Source organism: Lissotriton vulgaris, chromosome 1_1 (genome assembly GCF_964263255.1).
Source record: "Lissotriton vulgaris chromosome 1_1, aLisVul1.2, whole genome shotgun sequence".
Taxonomy (NCBI): Eukaryota; Metazoa; Chordata; class Amphibia; order Caudata; family Salamandridae; genus Lissotriton; species Lissotriton vulgaris.
This window is the reverse complement of record NC_141685.1, coordinates 1,054,720,782-1,054,735,223: the sequence shown is the minus strand read 5'-3', so window position 1 is coordinate 1,054,735,223 and position 14,442 is coordinate 1,054,720,782. Positions and strand designations below refer to the sequence as shown.

The 14,442-nt window shown below is 51.8% G+C and overlaps 1 protein-coding gene across 1 annotated transcript in view; it reads left to right on the top strand.

Annotated features, from left to right (window-relative positions):
* The window catches only part of LOC147748527 (uncharacterized), a 567,546-nt gene that overhangs the window by 272,113 nt on the left and 280,991 nt on the right, over nt 1-14,442 (top strand). Inside the window, exon 7 of the mRNA XM_086936452.1 lies at nt 12,376-12,446. Within this exon, the coding sequence (XP_086792578.1) occupies nt 12,376-12,446 (71 nt within the window). The remainder of the gene's footprint in view (nt 1-12,375; nt 12,447-14,442) is intronic.

Sequence of the window (14,442 nt, the reverse complement as noted above, 5' to 3'; positions counted from 1 at the left end):
GGGTTCAGGGCTAGGTTTGGGTTTGGGGTACAGGGGTATTTTAGGGTTCAGGGGTAGGTTTGGGTTTTGGGGTACAGTGGTAGTTTTAGGGTTCAGGGCTAGGTTTGGGTTTTGGGGTACTGGGGTATTTTTAGGGTTCAGGGGTAGTTTTGGGTACAGGGGTATTTATAGGGTTCAGGGCTAGGCTTGAGTTTTGGGGTACAGGGGTATTTTTAGGGTTTAGGGGTAGGTTTGGGTTTTGGGATACAGGGTATATTTATAGGGTTAAGATGGGTTAGTGTTTAAGGGTGTTGGGGTATTTTAAGGAGTATCGGTGGGTTATGATTATGGGGTGCAGGGGTATTTAAAGGGAGCAGGGTGGGATTAGCACACAATATGAGACATGGCATGAAGGGCGGAACGTACCACATGCCCCCAGCATTTGTCACGCCCCCAGCGTTTGTCACGCCCCCAGCAGCCACCCACAGCACAACGCAGACACGCCCACAAGGGACTACTTTGCTGGCACGGTTCTTTTACCTTTTAAATGTATATGGTGGGCGTCTGCATAGCCTATGTCCTTCTGCTGCAACTGCCCTTTCCAACACTTTATTGAGTGTTGTGATTGGTGCTGTGGTTCCTGAGATTACCCGCCTCAAAGGTTTGGGCTCTCTCTTTATTATATTAGTATGGATATGGATTGGATGCACCACCCGCACCTGGGATAAACTGAAGGAGAGAGCTGGTCTGGACATTATCTACTTCCCTTTTGTCCCACATCCAAGATTGCCGATTACTCACTAGAAAACAGGGATCCCTCAATTGCCCACTTTTCTAAGGCAGGTGTGAAGATATGTAAAAATTAGCAGCTTGATTCCTCTTGATGATATTAAGAAGGGATCTCCTCACACCCTGTCGATACTATCAACTTTGGGGGGCTTATGGATCGGAGATCTTAGCTTTTCTGCTGTAGCCGGAAGTCCTTAAAACACTAAATAAACTGTCATCAGCCACATCTACCTCGATCCTTTACCAAATTGTGCACGTGGAATCTACCATTGCTTGCTCCTAGGCCAGAGTCAGGTGGGGGAAGACGTTAAGCAAAAGATCATTGAAGATATGTGGTGCTTCTGTTGCTCCCAGAATGGATTATTCTGTTAGAGTAGTAGACTCTGCATAATTGATTTCATGATTTTTGCACAGAGCCTAGTGCATCCCTTGGGGTCTGTGGAAATGTGGGCACAGGGAAAACTGTAACTGTATCAGATGTGGGGTCTATGAGGGGGGCTTCTTGCACCTGGTGTTGTGCTGGAGTAGTCATATATGTGATCCTGCCAGATCCGGAGGATGTGCTGTTGGGCTGGGGGAAAGGGGTGTTCCCATTGCTCACAGGATTCACTGCCCTAGTGTTGTTAATGGCTAAACGACAGATGGCATCCAAATAAGTTAGAAGTGGGTACCTCAGCATAAACAGTGACTCGAATCACTTCTATTCCAATGAGCAACTTGAACTGTATGCAGGACCCATGTCACCCACCGCTAGGTTCAAAGAGATATTGATACTCCTTAGATCTATTTGCTGTCTATGAATACACATATAGACTCAAGGGCTGGTAGATTAGCACTGTAAATGTAGTGGTTGATTTGTTAATTTTGACAAACATTGTATTACTCCCTGGCTTAGTTACATTAAATCCTGGCTGCTGAAGTTGGATTTTGGGGAATTATGGGAAAATCCTGGAGCTATCAAGAATAATTCAAGACTAAGGATTAAGGAATATTATTGGCAGTATGTTATGGGAACATTTTGTTCTGAAAAGAGAGATGGAGGACTAACTGATACATTCTTAGCTCACAAATGTACCTCCAAATATAAACCATATATATATGTAGAATTGTACCATATAGTGCAAATAACTTGTATTTAACAATTAGGGTATGTGTCTTGCCAGTAAACTCCTTTACTGTCAAATGGTCACAATATACTGAGTCAAGTAATACTTGTACAGCATGTCCTACACTAAAGGAAACAGAACATCATTTACTATTTTCCTGACAAGCTTTTAAAACGCCAAGGAAAAAATTGATAATTTGTCTATGTCGATCCTTGGGTGTGAGGCATTTTTGGGAGTTGTTGAGGATTCTGAAATCAAACATCTTGGAAAAGATTGTTTTTGATTGTAAAAGTTTTTCCTTTGGGCATGGTCATTACGTACTTGTATGGCAAGACCTTAAGATGAATTATTGTACTTTAAAATGATGCTTGCTTTATCTAAAGTGTAGATATGAAGCTGCATAACAGATCAGCTAGTTTGTACTACATTTTAAAATGACAATGTGTTTTAATATAATAATGTATTTTACTGCATATTAAGACTGTATGAAATGATAAGTTTCTATGGGGATTTACCCTGAAATAAATAATTTTTAATGAATGATATAAGGGATCAATATTTTCTATCTTCCTCCCCGCAGCCCCGTTTGCCGTGAGTTTGTGCTAGTAAATTGCAGTACTCCTCGAACTAACTGGCAACATATTACACTATTGAGGTGTAAACGTTATAGCATCATTTTTACTACTGAAATTTGCATATCTTCATATAAGTGCATTGATTCATCTTCTGTGAGTATTCACAACACTGAAACCTGGCAGACATTCAAGCATGAGTGCATATTTAGCGGTTAAATAAATGTGGAATTATACTAATTTCAGCCTATTTTTTTCACAAAACCCAAAATAAATATGGATAAATACAGATAAAATTAGCAAAAAAGAAAAATGGATAAATACAGACGGAAATGGCAAAAAAAAAAAAAAACTGGGAACCCTAATGATAAGGTGGATTCACAACGTATTTACTGTAAAATGTTTACTCACTTAGTTCGTAAATGGCTATACAGCAATGGTTAGCATTTTTTTATGACTGTAGAAAACCAATACACAAACTTTAAAAAAAAAGCATTTCATCCAGGATGGTTAAATGATGAGCTGCATCAGGTGCAGTGCTAAACATCTGGGGATAAGCACTCTCATTGACAGAAGATTTGGGTCATAATGTCTGAAATGTTGAAAAAGTGGTAGCAAATTGCGCACCGACCTTTAGAAATAGAACAGAATTTTGCAAACCAACTATGTACTAATATGTCAGTTCACAAAATTCTCACTTGTAGAGATTTGCGATCCCACCTACCCCGTCAATATTAATGATTTTTTTGTTTGTTTGCAAGTTGACAGTTATCCCGTGGATCACTGCTTACGCCCCCAAAAACTTTTTATTTTAACAAGCATAAAGAAAAAAGCAGTGTTGTGGGTGGCGGGTCGAGGTAATGTTGAATGGTCCACAATGTACAATGATGTGTTATGTTTCTTCTCACTGCATGTAATATTCTGTATTTGCGGGGCATGGCTAAGCACACAATGGCGACGGACGCTCTTGGGTAGAGCTCCGTGATCAGCTCCCCTTCCCTGAGCCGATTCTCCGTTCAATTCCATCGTGGCCGCCTGAAACTGCGAGCGGACCCCCCCGGAGCCCATCGCAGCAATTTGGCTGACTTTTGACATCGGACGCCGACGGGGCCGACCCCGACCTTTCCTGCCGCCCTCCTGCGGGGCTGGGCACCCCTTGACCGGCGGAGCAGTCAGGGGAGACCGAGGCTTGGGCCTAGCATACAGGCCCCAACAGACCGACTGCACCGCGCTGCCCGAAACTCACGGGCCGCCCACCGCCTCGCCGGGAGCACACACCGGTGGTCCGGAGGCCGCCCCGCATAGCTGCAGGACACCAGTGACGGGCCCGGACGGAGAGGGGAACAGACGCCCCCCACCCACATCGCGGCCTCCACACGCCTGCTGCCCCGGACGGAGGTGAGGCATAACCGGGTCCCCCCCCTGGCACACCCGAAGCAGCCGGAAGGCGGGGATCGACTCAAGAGAGGCGCGGGAGGTGGCGGGAGCCCCCGATAGACAGAGGCCCTCCCCCAGGTGGCCGCACTGCAGCCGGAGCCACCCGGTGAGCCCACTACACCCCAACAGACGCAGAGGGGTCAGCGCGGAGCGGCCGTCCCCAAGCCCGACGCTGAGGACCTGAACCCCCGGCCTGGGAGTCACGCCACTGCCGGGTACGGAACGGCCGTCCCCCCTTGCACCGGGGGCACACGGAGAGACATTCAGCGCTGGGCCCGCCTGTGGGCCCCCTCCCACGGAGGTGGAGGCTGCCCGGGGGATAGTGAGACACACGTGGCGGGAGGATCCGGCCTGGACAGAGGCGCCCGGACCCCCCGGGCACACGCACCGCGCACGCCTCCTCGGCCTCAGCTACACCCGGATCGGCGAGGCGAAGCCATGGGGTGGTAGGGAGAAGAACCGCCTGACAGATTCCCCCCCCCCACCCCCCCCCCCCGGGCGCAACAACGACGGCCTCGACCGTAGTGACGGCTACCGACCACCAAGCCCCCCACCCGGGAGGGGAGTGATTCCGGGGGCACCACCGGAGCAGCACAGGCGACGAATCTGCCGGACGGACACCCCCTGCACATGTCCGGGGGAGTGCGGACCCGCACCGGGACTGGTGGGGCCCCGCCAAAGAGGAAGACTGACAAACTGCTGCACAAAATGGCCGCCGAACAATTGGCCACGAGGCTGGACAGCGTGCTGGCAGCTGTGGAACGCATGGAACAGTCACTCCAGCAGACCAGAACCTCCTTGGAGTCCAAAATTGATGGTGTCGCTGTGGACCTGACCCTCCTGCGAGATGACCACAGGAAACTATCCGACCGGACCAAGACCCTGGAAGGCGCAGTGAAGGAAATTGAGCCCAGGGTCACCCAGACAGACAGGCAGGTGCAGGATCTCCTGAACAGAGTGGAGTTCCTGGAGGACAGGGCCGAGGATGCAGAAGGGAGGGCGAGACGCAACAACATCAGACTCGTGGGGGTCCCTGAAAAATGGGAGGGGAACCACCCAGCGCAGCATGTCGAAGAATGGCTTCGGACCCTGTTACCCGAAGGCTCGCTATCACCCCATTTCGTTGTGGAACGTGCACACCGAGTGCCGACAAGGCCCCATACCACCGGCGCTAACCCGAGACCACTGCTCATCAGGATACTGAATTATAGGGACAGGGACACGGTGCTGCGGGAAGCAAGACGACTGGGCAAAATACGCATAGACAATGCGACAATTATGTTCTTTCCTGATTATACCATCCAGGTGCAACGCCAGAGGCATGACTTCATGGAAGTGAAGCGGAGACTACGCACCGCGGGCCTCAAGTACTCCCTGCTCTTCCCTGCCAAACTGAGAGTGGTAGCGGGGGACAACACCTACTTCTTCGGAACCCCTGAGGAGGCCAGTGAGTGGTTGGACGGGGGCACGGACACAGCACCCAAACACTCGCGTGGCGGCGAGACAAGGTCCAGGCCACGCCGGCCGCGGCGCCGCCGCAGACACAGAACTCAACAGTCCCAGCGAACGGAGGAGGGGTCGCGGCACTCTCCCCCGCTGGACCAGATGCTCCAAGAACAACGCGATGCACTCCGGAGGGTTTCCCAGCTGAGCAACCCGCCCTCCCAAGAGACGACCCTGGAGGACGGTCAGCAGACAGTGCCCAGCGATGAAGATGAGGCCATATATGGGATCCCGAACTCTCAGATCTCAGTGGACCTGCCTGTCGTCACGCCGCAAACCTCTGACCTGATTCACTGATTCCGCAGGAGAGGTTTGCACGGAGTTTGCCATGGCGGGGGGGCCGGCAGAGGCCAACTGGACAATGAAGCGCAGCGGACTCCCGCCACTGCTGGGGGTGTCTTCCTCCCCCCCTGCCTGCCGATTGAACAGTGGACGTCTGGAACAGTGAGTAATGCCCCTGCGGCACTGGTGGTCGACGGGGTGGGTGATGGCGGGGTTGTCTTTCAGCATGCACCCAACATTGGTCACCTCCATGTGCAGGCCCGGGCGGGAGGGGACTCCTCCTGATGGGGGCCCATGGCCCACATTGCATGGCACTCTGCCCCCCGCCTGCAGTGACTCACACAGGCGGGGCCCCCCCACGAGCAGTGTGACACCGAGCACCGGAGCGCAGATGGTGGCCACCAGCACCCTGTATCGTAAGGCTCGGGGATGGGACTTGATTTCCCTAACTGACTACACATCCTCCTTGCCGAGACTGTGCTTAGTGCACGTTGCCCCTTAGACAAGTAAGGTTGTTCCTCTCACTTGAGAGCATGGACGGTGGCCCGTTTTGCCACTGCCCTTTTGGTATTTTAGTGGGGTTCACCCGCTGTTGGTTACTGTTATTCATTGTTTTTCCCCGCCCTAATGTCTTCCCGAACTTTGCTGAGTGTACTGTGGGGGGTGGATACGAGAGAGCTGGGGGAACCGATGTGAGAGCACTTGGTGGAGCTGCTGTTAGTAGAAATGTTGGGGAGGAGTGTATACTGCCAGAATGACTACGATAAAGCTGTGTACCTGGAACATCAGAGGCATGCACACACCTGCGCGTAGGTATCAAATATACTCCTACCTGAAAAGGCAACAAGTGCAGGTTGCACTCCTGCAGGAAACACACCTGTGTGGGGCGGAGGTGGCTGCGCTGCGACGACGATGGAGGGGACAATTGTATGCCACTGAGTTCTCCTCGTTTGTCCGAGGGGCGCTATTGTGGGTGAAGCCGGGCACTCCCTTCACAATGTCAGAAGTTCACACAGACCCGGAGGGGAGGTATGTCCTGGTAAAGGGCCGCATGGACGGGCAACCAGTAGTTCTAGCGTCCATTTACGCTCCAAAAACAGACCAGGGAAACTTCCTGGCATGCGTTTCGGAGAAACTGGCGCCCTGGCACGGCATCCCATGGATACTGGGAGGCGACTACAATACGGTACTGGACCCTGTGATGGACCGCTCAGTCCCGCCCAGGCCAGAAGCATCATCCCTGGGGGCCACGAGGGCACTCACACAGTGGGCGACACAGTGGGACCTGAAAGATGCATGGCGCGCGCACAATCTCGACGCTAGGGTATACTCTTATTTCTCAGGGGCGCACGCGCTGCACGTCCGCCTTGACAGATACATGGTGTCAACGGAAATGTTGCCGCACATTACTGACTCTCAATACCTAGGCCGGACACACTCGGACCACAACCCCCACACCCTGCACATGGCTTGGGAACGCCCGCACCCACCCATTCCTACATGGCGACTACAACCTGCTTTGCTATTAGACGCCCCCTTTAGGGACTCCCTGCAGGCCTGCGTAGCACAATACTTCACTGACAACTCGGACACAGCGTCCTCCCCGAGAGTGGAATGGGACGCCTTCAAGGTGGTGATACGGGGACACTGCCTGGGCGCTCAGGGAAGCATACAGAAAAAGTTGGAGGCAGAACTGCGCAGGGTGGAAGCGGACCTACTCCGCTGGGAGCAGGAGGCGGTGGGTGGCACGGGAGACCAGCTGAGGGAGGCCCGAGCGGAACATGAAGCATTGCTGGAAAGACTGCGGCACGTTAACTTCGTGGCCCACTCGGCGCATGTGCACCAACACAGTGACAAACACGGGAGACTGCTGGCCTGGCTGGTCAGGCAGGAGACCCGCACGGAGCCAGTATCCGCCATCCGTACGGCTGAGGGAGAGATAGTGTACACCCAAAGCAAGATACACCAAGCGTTTGTGGGGCACTACCAGGCCCTATACAAATCACAACTGAGGGTCTCCACGGCCTACATTGCGGATTACCTTGTAGACATCCCACTGCCTTCCCTCACGGACGCACAACAAGGCGCTCTAGGGGAACCATTCACCCCGGAAGAAATGCGCGAAGCCATTTTCGCACTGTCCAATGGCAAGTCCCCTGGCCCGGATGGCCTACCCGCCGAATTCTTTAAGGCATGTTCGGACACGCTGATCCCGGAGATGCTCAAACTGTACAACAATGCAATTGAGGACTCGGCGCTCCCGGACTCGCTCAATGAGGCAAACCTGGTCTCACTACTGAAGCCGGGCAGGGATGGTACGTGCATGGGGTCCTACAGGCCGTTAGCCATGCTGAACACCGACTATAAAATCTTCACCTCCCTCTTGGCTCGACGCTTGGCCCTAGAGGTCCAGACACTGGTGCATGCGGATCAGAATGGCTTCATGCCGGCGAGGAGCACCTCCCGCAACCTGCGCCGCCTCTTCCGGGTTCAGGAAGCGGCCACGACGCATTGGCCGAGATCGGGGTGTCTAGTCTTGGACCTGGAGAAGGCTTTTGACTCTGTGGAGTGGCCGTATCTGGGGGCGGTATTGGATAGATTCGGAGTAGGGGATGCCTTCGCAGACATGGTCGGACTACTCTACCAGAGGCCCAGTGTCCGGGTGTGGACGGGCGGGCTGCTATCGGAGAGGGTTAGGGTACGCAGAGGCACCCGACAGGGCTGCCCCCTGTCGCCCCTCCTTTTCTCTCTGGCCATTGAACCCCTGGCGGCTCTACTGCGGGACAAAGGAGCGGAATGGGGGATCCCGCTGGCCGACGGAGTGCACACGGTCTCGCTTTATGCGGACGACCTGCTGCTCTACGTGCGAGACCTTACCGCGGTGCCCGCCGAGCTGTCGGACATTTTCCGGACCTTCGAGGAGGTGTCGGGCCTCAGGGTCAACTGGACCAAGTCCGGAGTATACTCGTTCAGCCAGGACCTGGGGGAGTGCGATGTGCACCTTGGCGGAGCTCGGCTCGCATGGTACCCAACCACGTTCAAATACCTCGGGCTACACATCTACAGAGACCCGCAGAACATACTGGAGGGTAATCTGGTGCGCTCTATCTCCTCATTGCGGGCCCAGGTGTCCTTCTGGAAGACTTTGCCATTGAACGTGCCCAGCCGCATTGCATTATCCAAAATGATAGCGCTTCCCAGGCTACTCTACCACTTTGCGAATATCCCACTGTATGTCCCCTCACGGATATTCCGCGACCTGGAATCAATGCTTCGCGGCTTGATCTGGAACAAGGGACGCCCACGCGTAGCTCTGGCTAAGCTATACTCCCCGACTGCGGAGGGAGGGCTGGCAGTTCCCAACATGGAGCTATACTACCTAGCCGCACAGCTACAATGGGTGACGTACTGGCTTAGCGACACACATCTCGATGACACGGCCACCGCAAACTACCAATGGACTCACCCACAGGTGTGCGCCCTGTTTCACCCATTGACCAAGGGACCCCGCCCTCTACCCCTACACATGGCTGTGGCCCGCAAATGCTTTGTCCGTAGCCTGAAACTGACGCAGATTGTTAGGCCGTATGCCCCTGCCCTCCCCTTGATGGGCACCCCCCGGAGAAGTGGGATGGTGGCGCCACGCAACCTGGAACACTGGACTGCAGCTGGAGTAGAGACCACTGGTGACCTGTATGCAGATGGGGCCCTGCTTCCATTTGCGGAACTGTCAGAGGGCACGGGCCTGCCGGCAGGGCAATTCTTGCTACACGAGTCGGTGCTGCGGGCATACACTGACTCCTGGGGGGACATCCAGGAAGAGCCACTGATGCATCACCTAATGCAATACCTGCATGTCATGGGCAGAGGCTCACACATTACCCACTGGTTGGCGCAGGCGCTTCTCATTCACACACAAAAACCCACACAGCAGATCAGGGACAAATGGGCAGCCCACTGCGGGAGGGACTGGACAGATAAGGAGTGGAACCTGGTTCTGGCCAGCCCTGTGAATGTCCCCCGCAACTCCCGCTTCCGCATCATCCAGTTGTACATATTACACCAGGCGTACTTAACACCAGATAGAATAAATAAATACTTTGCGATCAACACTGCCGCTTGTCCCAGATGCGACCTGCTGGGCGCGGACATCTTACATATGCTCTGGCACTGCCCATCTCTGACTACATACTGGGGGGAAGTGACATCACTCCTGACTCACAGCACAGGCCCGGGGTTACCTGACACGTGGGAGGCATGCGTTCTTGGGTTGTATAAAAGGACTAAACTGAACAAAACGCAAGCCCGGTTCTGGGATCTGGGCCTCATCACGGCCAAGCGGCTGCTCACTAGGCACTGGAAGAGACGGGAACCACCTACCCCAGCACACTGGTTTGCGTCCTTCACTAACTGGGCCAGAGCAGAGGGGACGGCACTACACCGGGAGGAGATAGCGGGTTTGAGGCAGTTCCTGATCGCGCAGCTCTGGGATGACATCCTGGGGGCCCTGCAGGGGGAGGGCGCGGTCAGAGGGCTCACGTAGAGAAAGCTGTGCTGAGCGGGCGCCGCAGGGGCGACAGCCCAATAGGCGGCACCACGCATCACGCCCCCCCCCCGACATGGACACTGACCCTCAAGCGAGCAAGCCACAGACACGGTCAGCCACCCACACGAGGGCTCTCCAGCAGACGCCGCCTCACTATTCGCCCCCAGCTCCAAGCCATTGACACCGCTCCCGCAAGTGCACTCCACCCCCCCCCACCCTTTCCCCTTATATGTTCACATGTTTCTAGTATCGGACTCCTGATTCCCAGCTGTAGCCATAACACCCTTCCACGTCACGGTGGAATGACGCCACTAGCCGCGCCCCCGACAGCAAGTCCAGGCGCGGGCGACATCTGCTACACCGACAGCTGGGCTACTCCACTTGTCTGCTACACATGCCGCTAGCCAGGTCGACGACCGGCGAGGCGCCGCGGCCCACAGGAGCTGTCCCCCATCAAGTCCGCGATTATTTGCACAAGCGCACCACTGACCCCCCAATACACTGACGCATCATCAGTGTACACTGCACCGTCTGGAGGGGTCTTCTTCTGGCACCATGCAAGCAGGACAGGCACGACGCGGCGCAGCTGCGATAGGAACATTGGGACACGCCGATACGAACTCTTCTGTTTCGTTTGCTGAATTCATGGTTTAATTATAGAAAAATTGTAAAATAAGACGTCACTTATGGAACTGTTTATTTGCTGAAAGAAAGTAATGAGAACGTAATACCTGAAGTCTAGCATGCCAGAGTTAAGTGGGGCGTAGCAGCATACCCTCCCCTGCAGACCTTCACTCTTAGGATATACCGCTTTTTTGCAGCCGGCCCGCAGGGTTGTAGGCTTTGCTATATGTACTGCACTTTTAAACACTAATAAACGTCTTACAAAAAAAAAAAAAAAATGTAATATTCTGTATTTGCATAATGTGCTGCTTATTGATTTGTATGTTATAATAAACATCAATAAAGAAAGTTTAAAAAAAAATCAAGCATAAAGAAAAAGTGCTTTTCCCTTTGGAAATAGGTTAAATCCTCCTTTGCGAAATTGGTTAAATATCAATGTTTTGCAACCTGATTACAGTCACAAAACATTGGTACATACCTTACCATTACTTGGAAGGGACACTCTAAACACGCCCTTCCAAAGAGCATTTGTTATGGTTTCCTAAACCCATTTTGCGATTTGTTAAAGTGTTACAGAATCGGAAAAAGGGTTTATTACATAACAAAAATCAATGTTGGTGTTGCAAACCATGTGATTTTGTAAATCGCAGCCTTTGCATTAGCAAAATACCTTTGCACATCAGGCCGTGGTTTCTTAAGCTATGTGTTACAATCGTCCAATAGGGCGAAGTTGGAGTGAGTGAGATTGAAGATGGAGTAGAAAAAGGTAGTGACGAAAGAGGCTGTCTGATGAAGATGATTGTATAGCTGTGAGAACAACATGCCATTAAGTAATGGTTGCGCTTCACTATAAAGATTCAGAAGCCAGGAAATTGCGTAAAGGTGCAAGGTGTGAAGGGGCCATTTATACAGGTTCTTGTGATGATTTTACATCCTGGTGATATTGCTTCTTGCACTATTGGCGCTGGGTCATCCACTAGCCATGTTTCAATTATTAACAGCTAGTAGACATGCACATCCTTGATGAGGTAATTTATGTAATATCAACAGATATTTTTCGATGTGGATCTTGCATTGGTGTAGGTGCAATTTTGTACATTTAATTTTTTGGCCAGGCCAGACATATCTGACTCAGGGGTGGTTGCTTAGCGATCAAGCGGTATTGGTGTAGAAGCAACTGTCCTGACAGCATTCGTGGCTTTTTCTTTACCATGGTGGCAGGCCTGTTGTTTCTCAGTGCTGGAATGGGGAGCAGACATTTCACTGACGGGGTTGTAATCATCAAGGCTGTTTACGCATCCTTCATTCTTTACTGTAGACATTGTTTCCCTACTCTCTTCTTGCACCTTTCAGTTCCCTAATAAACTCTTTCTTCCCCTTCTCCTCTCATGCAATCTCTGTTCCCCAGGACATCCCCTGTACCTTTGCTCTCCTTATGCACTCAGGATCCTTGCTGAACCCTTGTTCCTCTTCCCCTTGTATGCATGCCTAATGTTTGTTTCCTTGATATTAATCACCTTTCCTTTTCTCCATCCAGGGCTTTTGTACCTGATCCTGTCTGAAATCTCCTCCTGCAAGACGGACAGCCGACTGGTGCAACTCCTGCAGGTGGGGGGCGTGTGCACCACCTGAAGTTAGAGCTGGTGTAGCTCCCATAGGTAGGGGGGCTGGTGTGGCTCACCTAAGGGGTTCAGTTTCTGCACGGTTTAATCTGGTGAAGTTTCTGCAAGTAGGAATGTGGTAGTGAAATGTCTGCAGGTAGGAAGGAGTGGGTGCACCACTTACAAGTAGAGGGTGGTGGAGCCTGAGGTGTGCCTCTGAGGGCTGGTGCTGTCGTTGCAGATAGGTTGGGTCAGGTGCAGTGACTGCGGGCAGTGAAGGGCTTATAATACAACGGTTTTCCAACAACTCTAGTGGTTCTACAGCGATGCAGTGGCATGTAGTTCTAGGCCACCATCTGGATACAAAAAGCAGGGGGAACAGAATGATCACAAAACTATAGAACACTATCCTAATCCAAGTAAGGGTTGTGGTAAGATTTAATTACATCTTGGGTGTGGAAAATTAACAAGTTACCTTTGGTACTCCTCTTTCTGGTGGACACTCTATTTAATCGCAGATTACTCCGTTTGTGAATATGCCTAGGCGCCAGACTCCAGAAACTCAAAAAGCAGTCTTGTGCATGGCAGTAGGTGGCACTGCATGCCTCCACATCAACTCCATTACGTTCCAGGAAGTGACACCCAAAGCTGCATATAAGGGCCACCCATGTGTGCTGACCTCATATTTTTCAGAAGCTTGTCTGCGCCCTCAGACATGGAGTCCATCTGTGAAGTGGAAGAATCTACGTGCAGATTTCTAAATTAGGACCTTTTTAGATGAAACAGAGAGGTGGGAGGTCGGTGAGGAATCTGCAGTTAGACAGAGTTTCCACCAGAAGGAGCATTAGCAAAGGTAAGTAACTTGTACTACTGATGGATACTTCTAACTGCAGATCCTCACCTTGTGAATTGCTCCCAAAGGAATAACTCCCAATGTGGTGGTTGCTTGGGAGGGCTCAGAGCAAAATGCCTTGTGGGACCAGCTGGACAAAATGCCCATCCCGACGCAGACCTGACTGTCAAAGACAGTAGTGCTTTGTGAAGGTGTGTGCTGATGCCCAATTATCTTCCTGACAGATATTCAGGACAGGCACTCTGTATGTGAATGCAGTGATAGCCACCTTAGCTCTGGTACAATGAGACCCTTCTAAAGGCTGCTTCTTAGCAAATGGATAGCACATCTTAAAACAATGGACTATCCATTGCAAGATGATCTGCTTCTGCTTCTGCAGCACCTTGCACTTTTTCACACCAGAGAATCCTATAAAGAGCTGACTGTCCTCCTGATATTCCTTGGTGTGATCAATAAAAAAGCTGAGGGCTCTCTTTCAGTTCAAGCAATGGCGTCTCTCGTCCTCTTTTGTGAGACGAGGTGAAGCAAAGAAAGCTGGAAGAGTGGCACCAAAAAGGGCTTTGGAAGGAACATAGGTTGCAAGCCTTTAAGAAAACACATCACAGTGGGTATTATAAACAAGGACAGCCAGACCATTACATGTGAAAGGGCAGACAAGTAACCTTTAACAGTCCCCACAGCATGACCCTGCTGTGACTAACAACATACAACTGACAGTTTGGCATGCAATGGGCCGTCAGGCTGATAAAACACCAAGCCATAAACTTATCCCAGCACTCAGCATACAGATTTCGTGGAAAGATGCCTAGCTGCAAGAATGCCATCAACGGCTTCAGGGGGAGGTCAAAGGACATTAAATATCACCATTTACTATCCACACACGGAGGTGCAGGTTGTGAATGCACAAGTGCAGGACCCTGCCCCGCTGCTGCAGAAGAAGATCCTCCGGAAGCGATAGCTTGATCAGAGGACAAATGCTCAGGCCCAGTAGTTCCCACTCCCACCCTCTCCTGGCACTATTTGGAGCAACTAGGATTACTTGGTCATTCCTGAACTTCTTCAGAAATCGGGGCAGGCAAGGTAGTGTCAGAGAGGCGTTGAAGAGTCCTGTGCTCCATTGCATGTGTAATGCGGTTCTGAGGCAAAACCT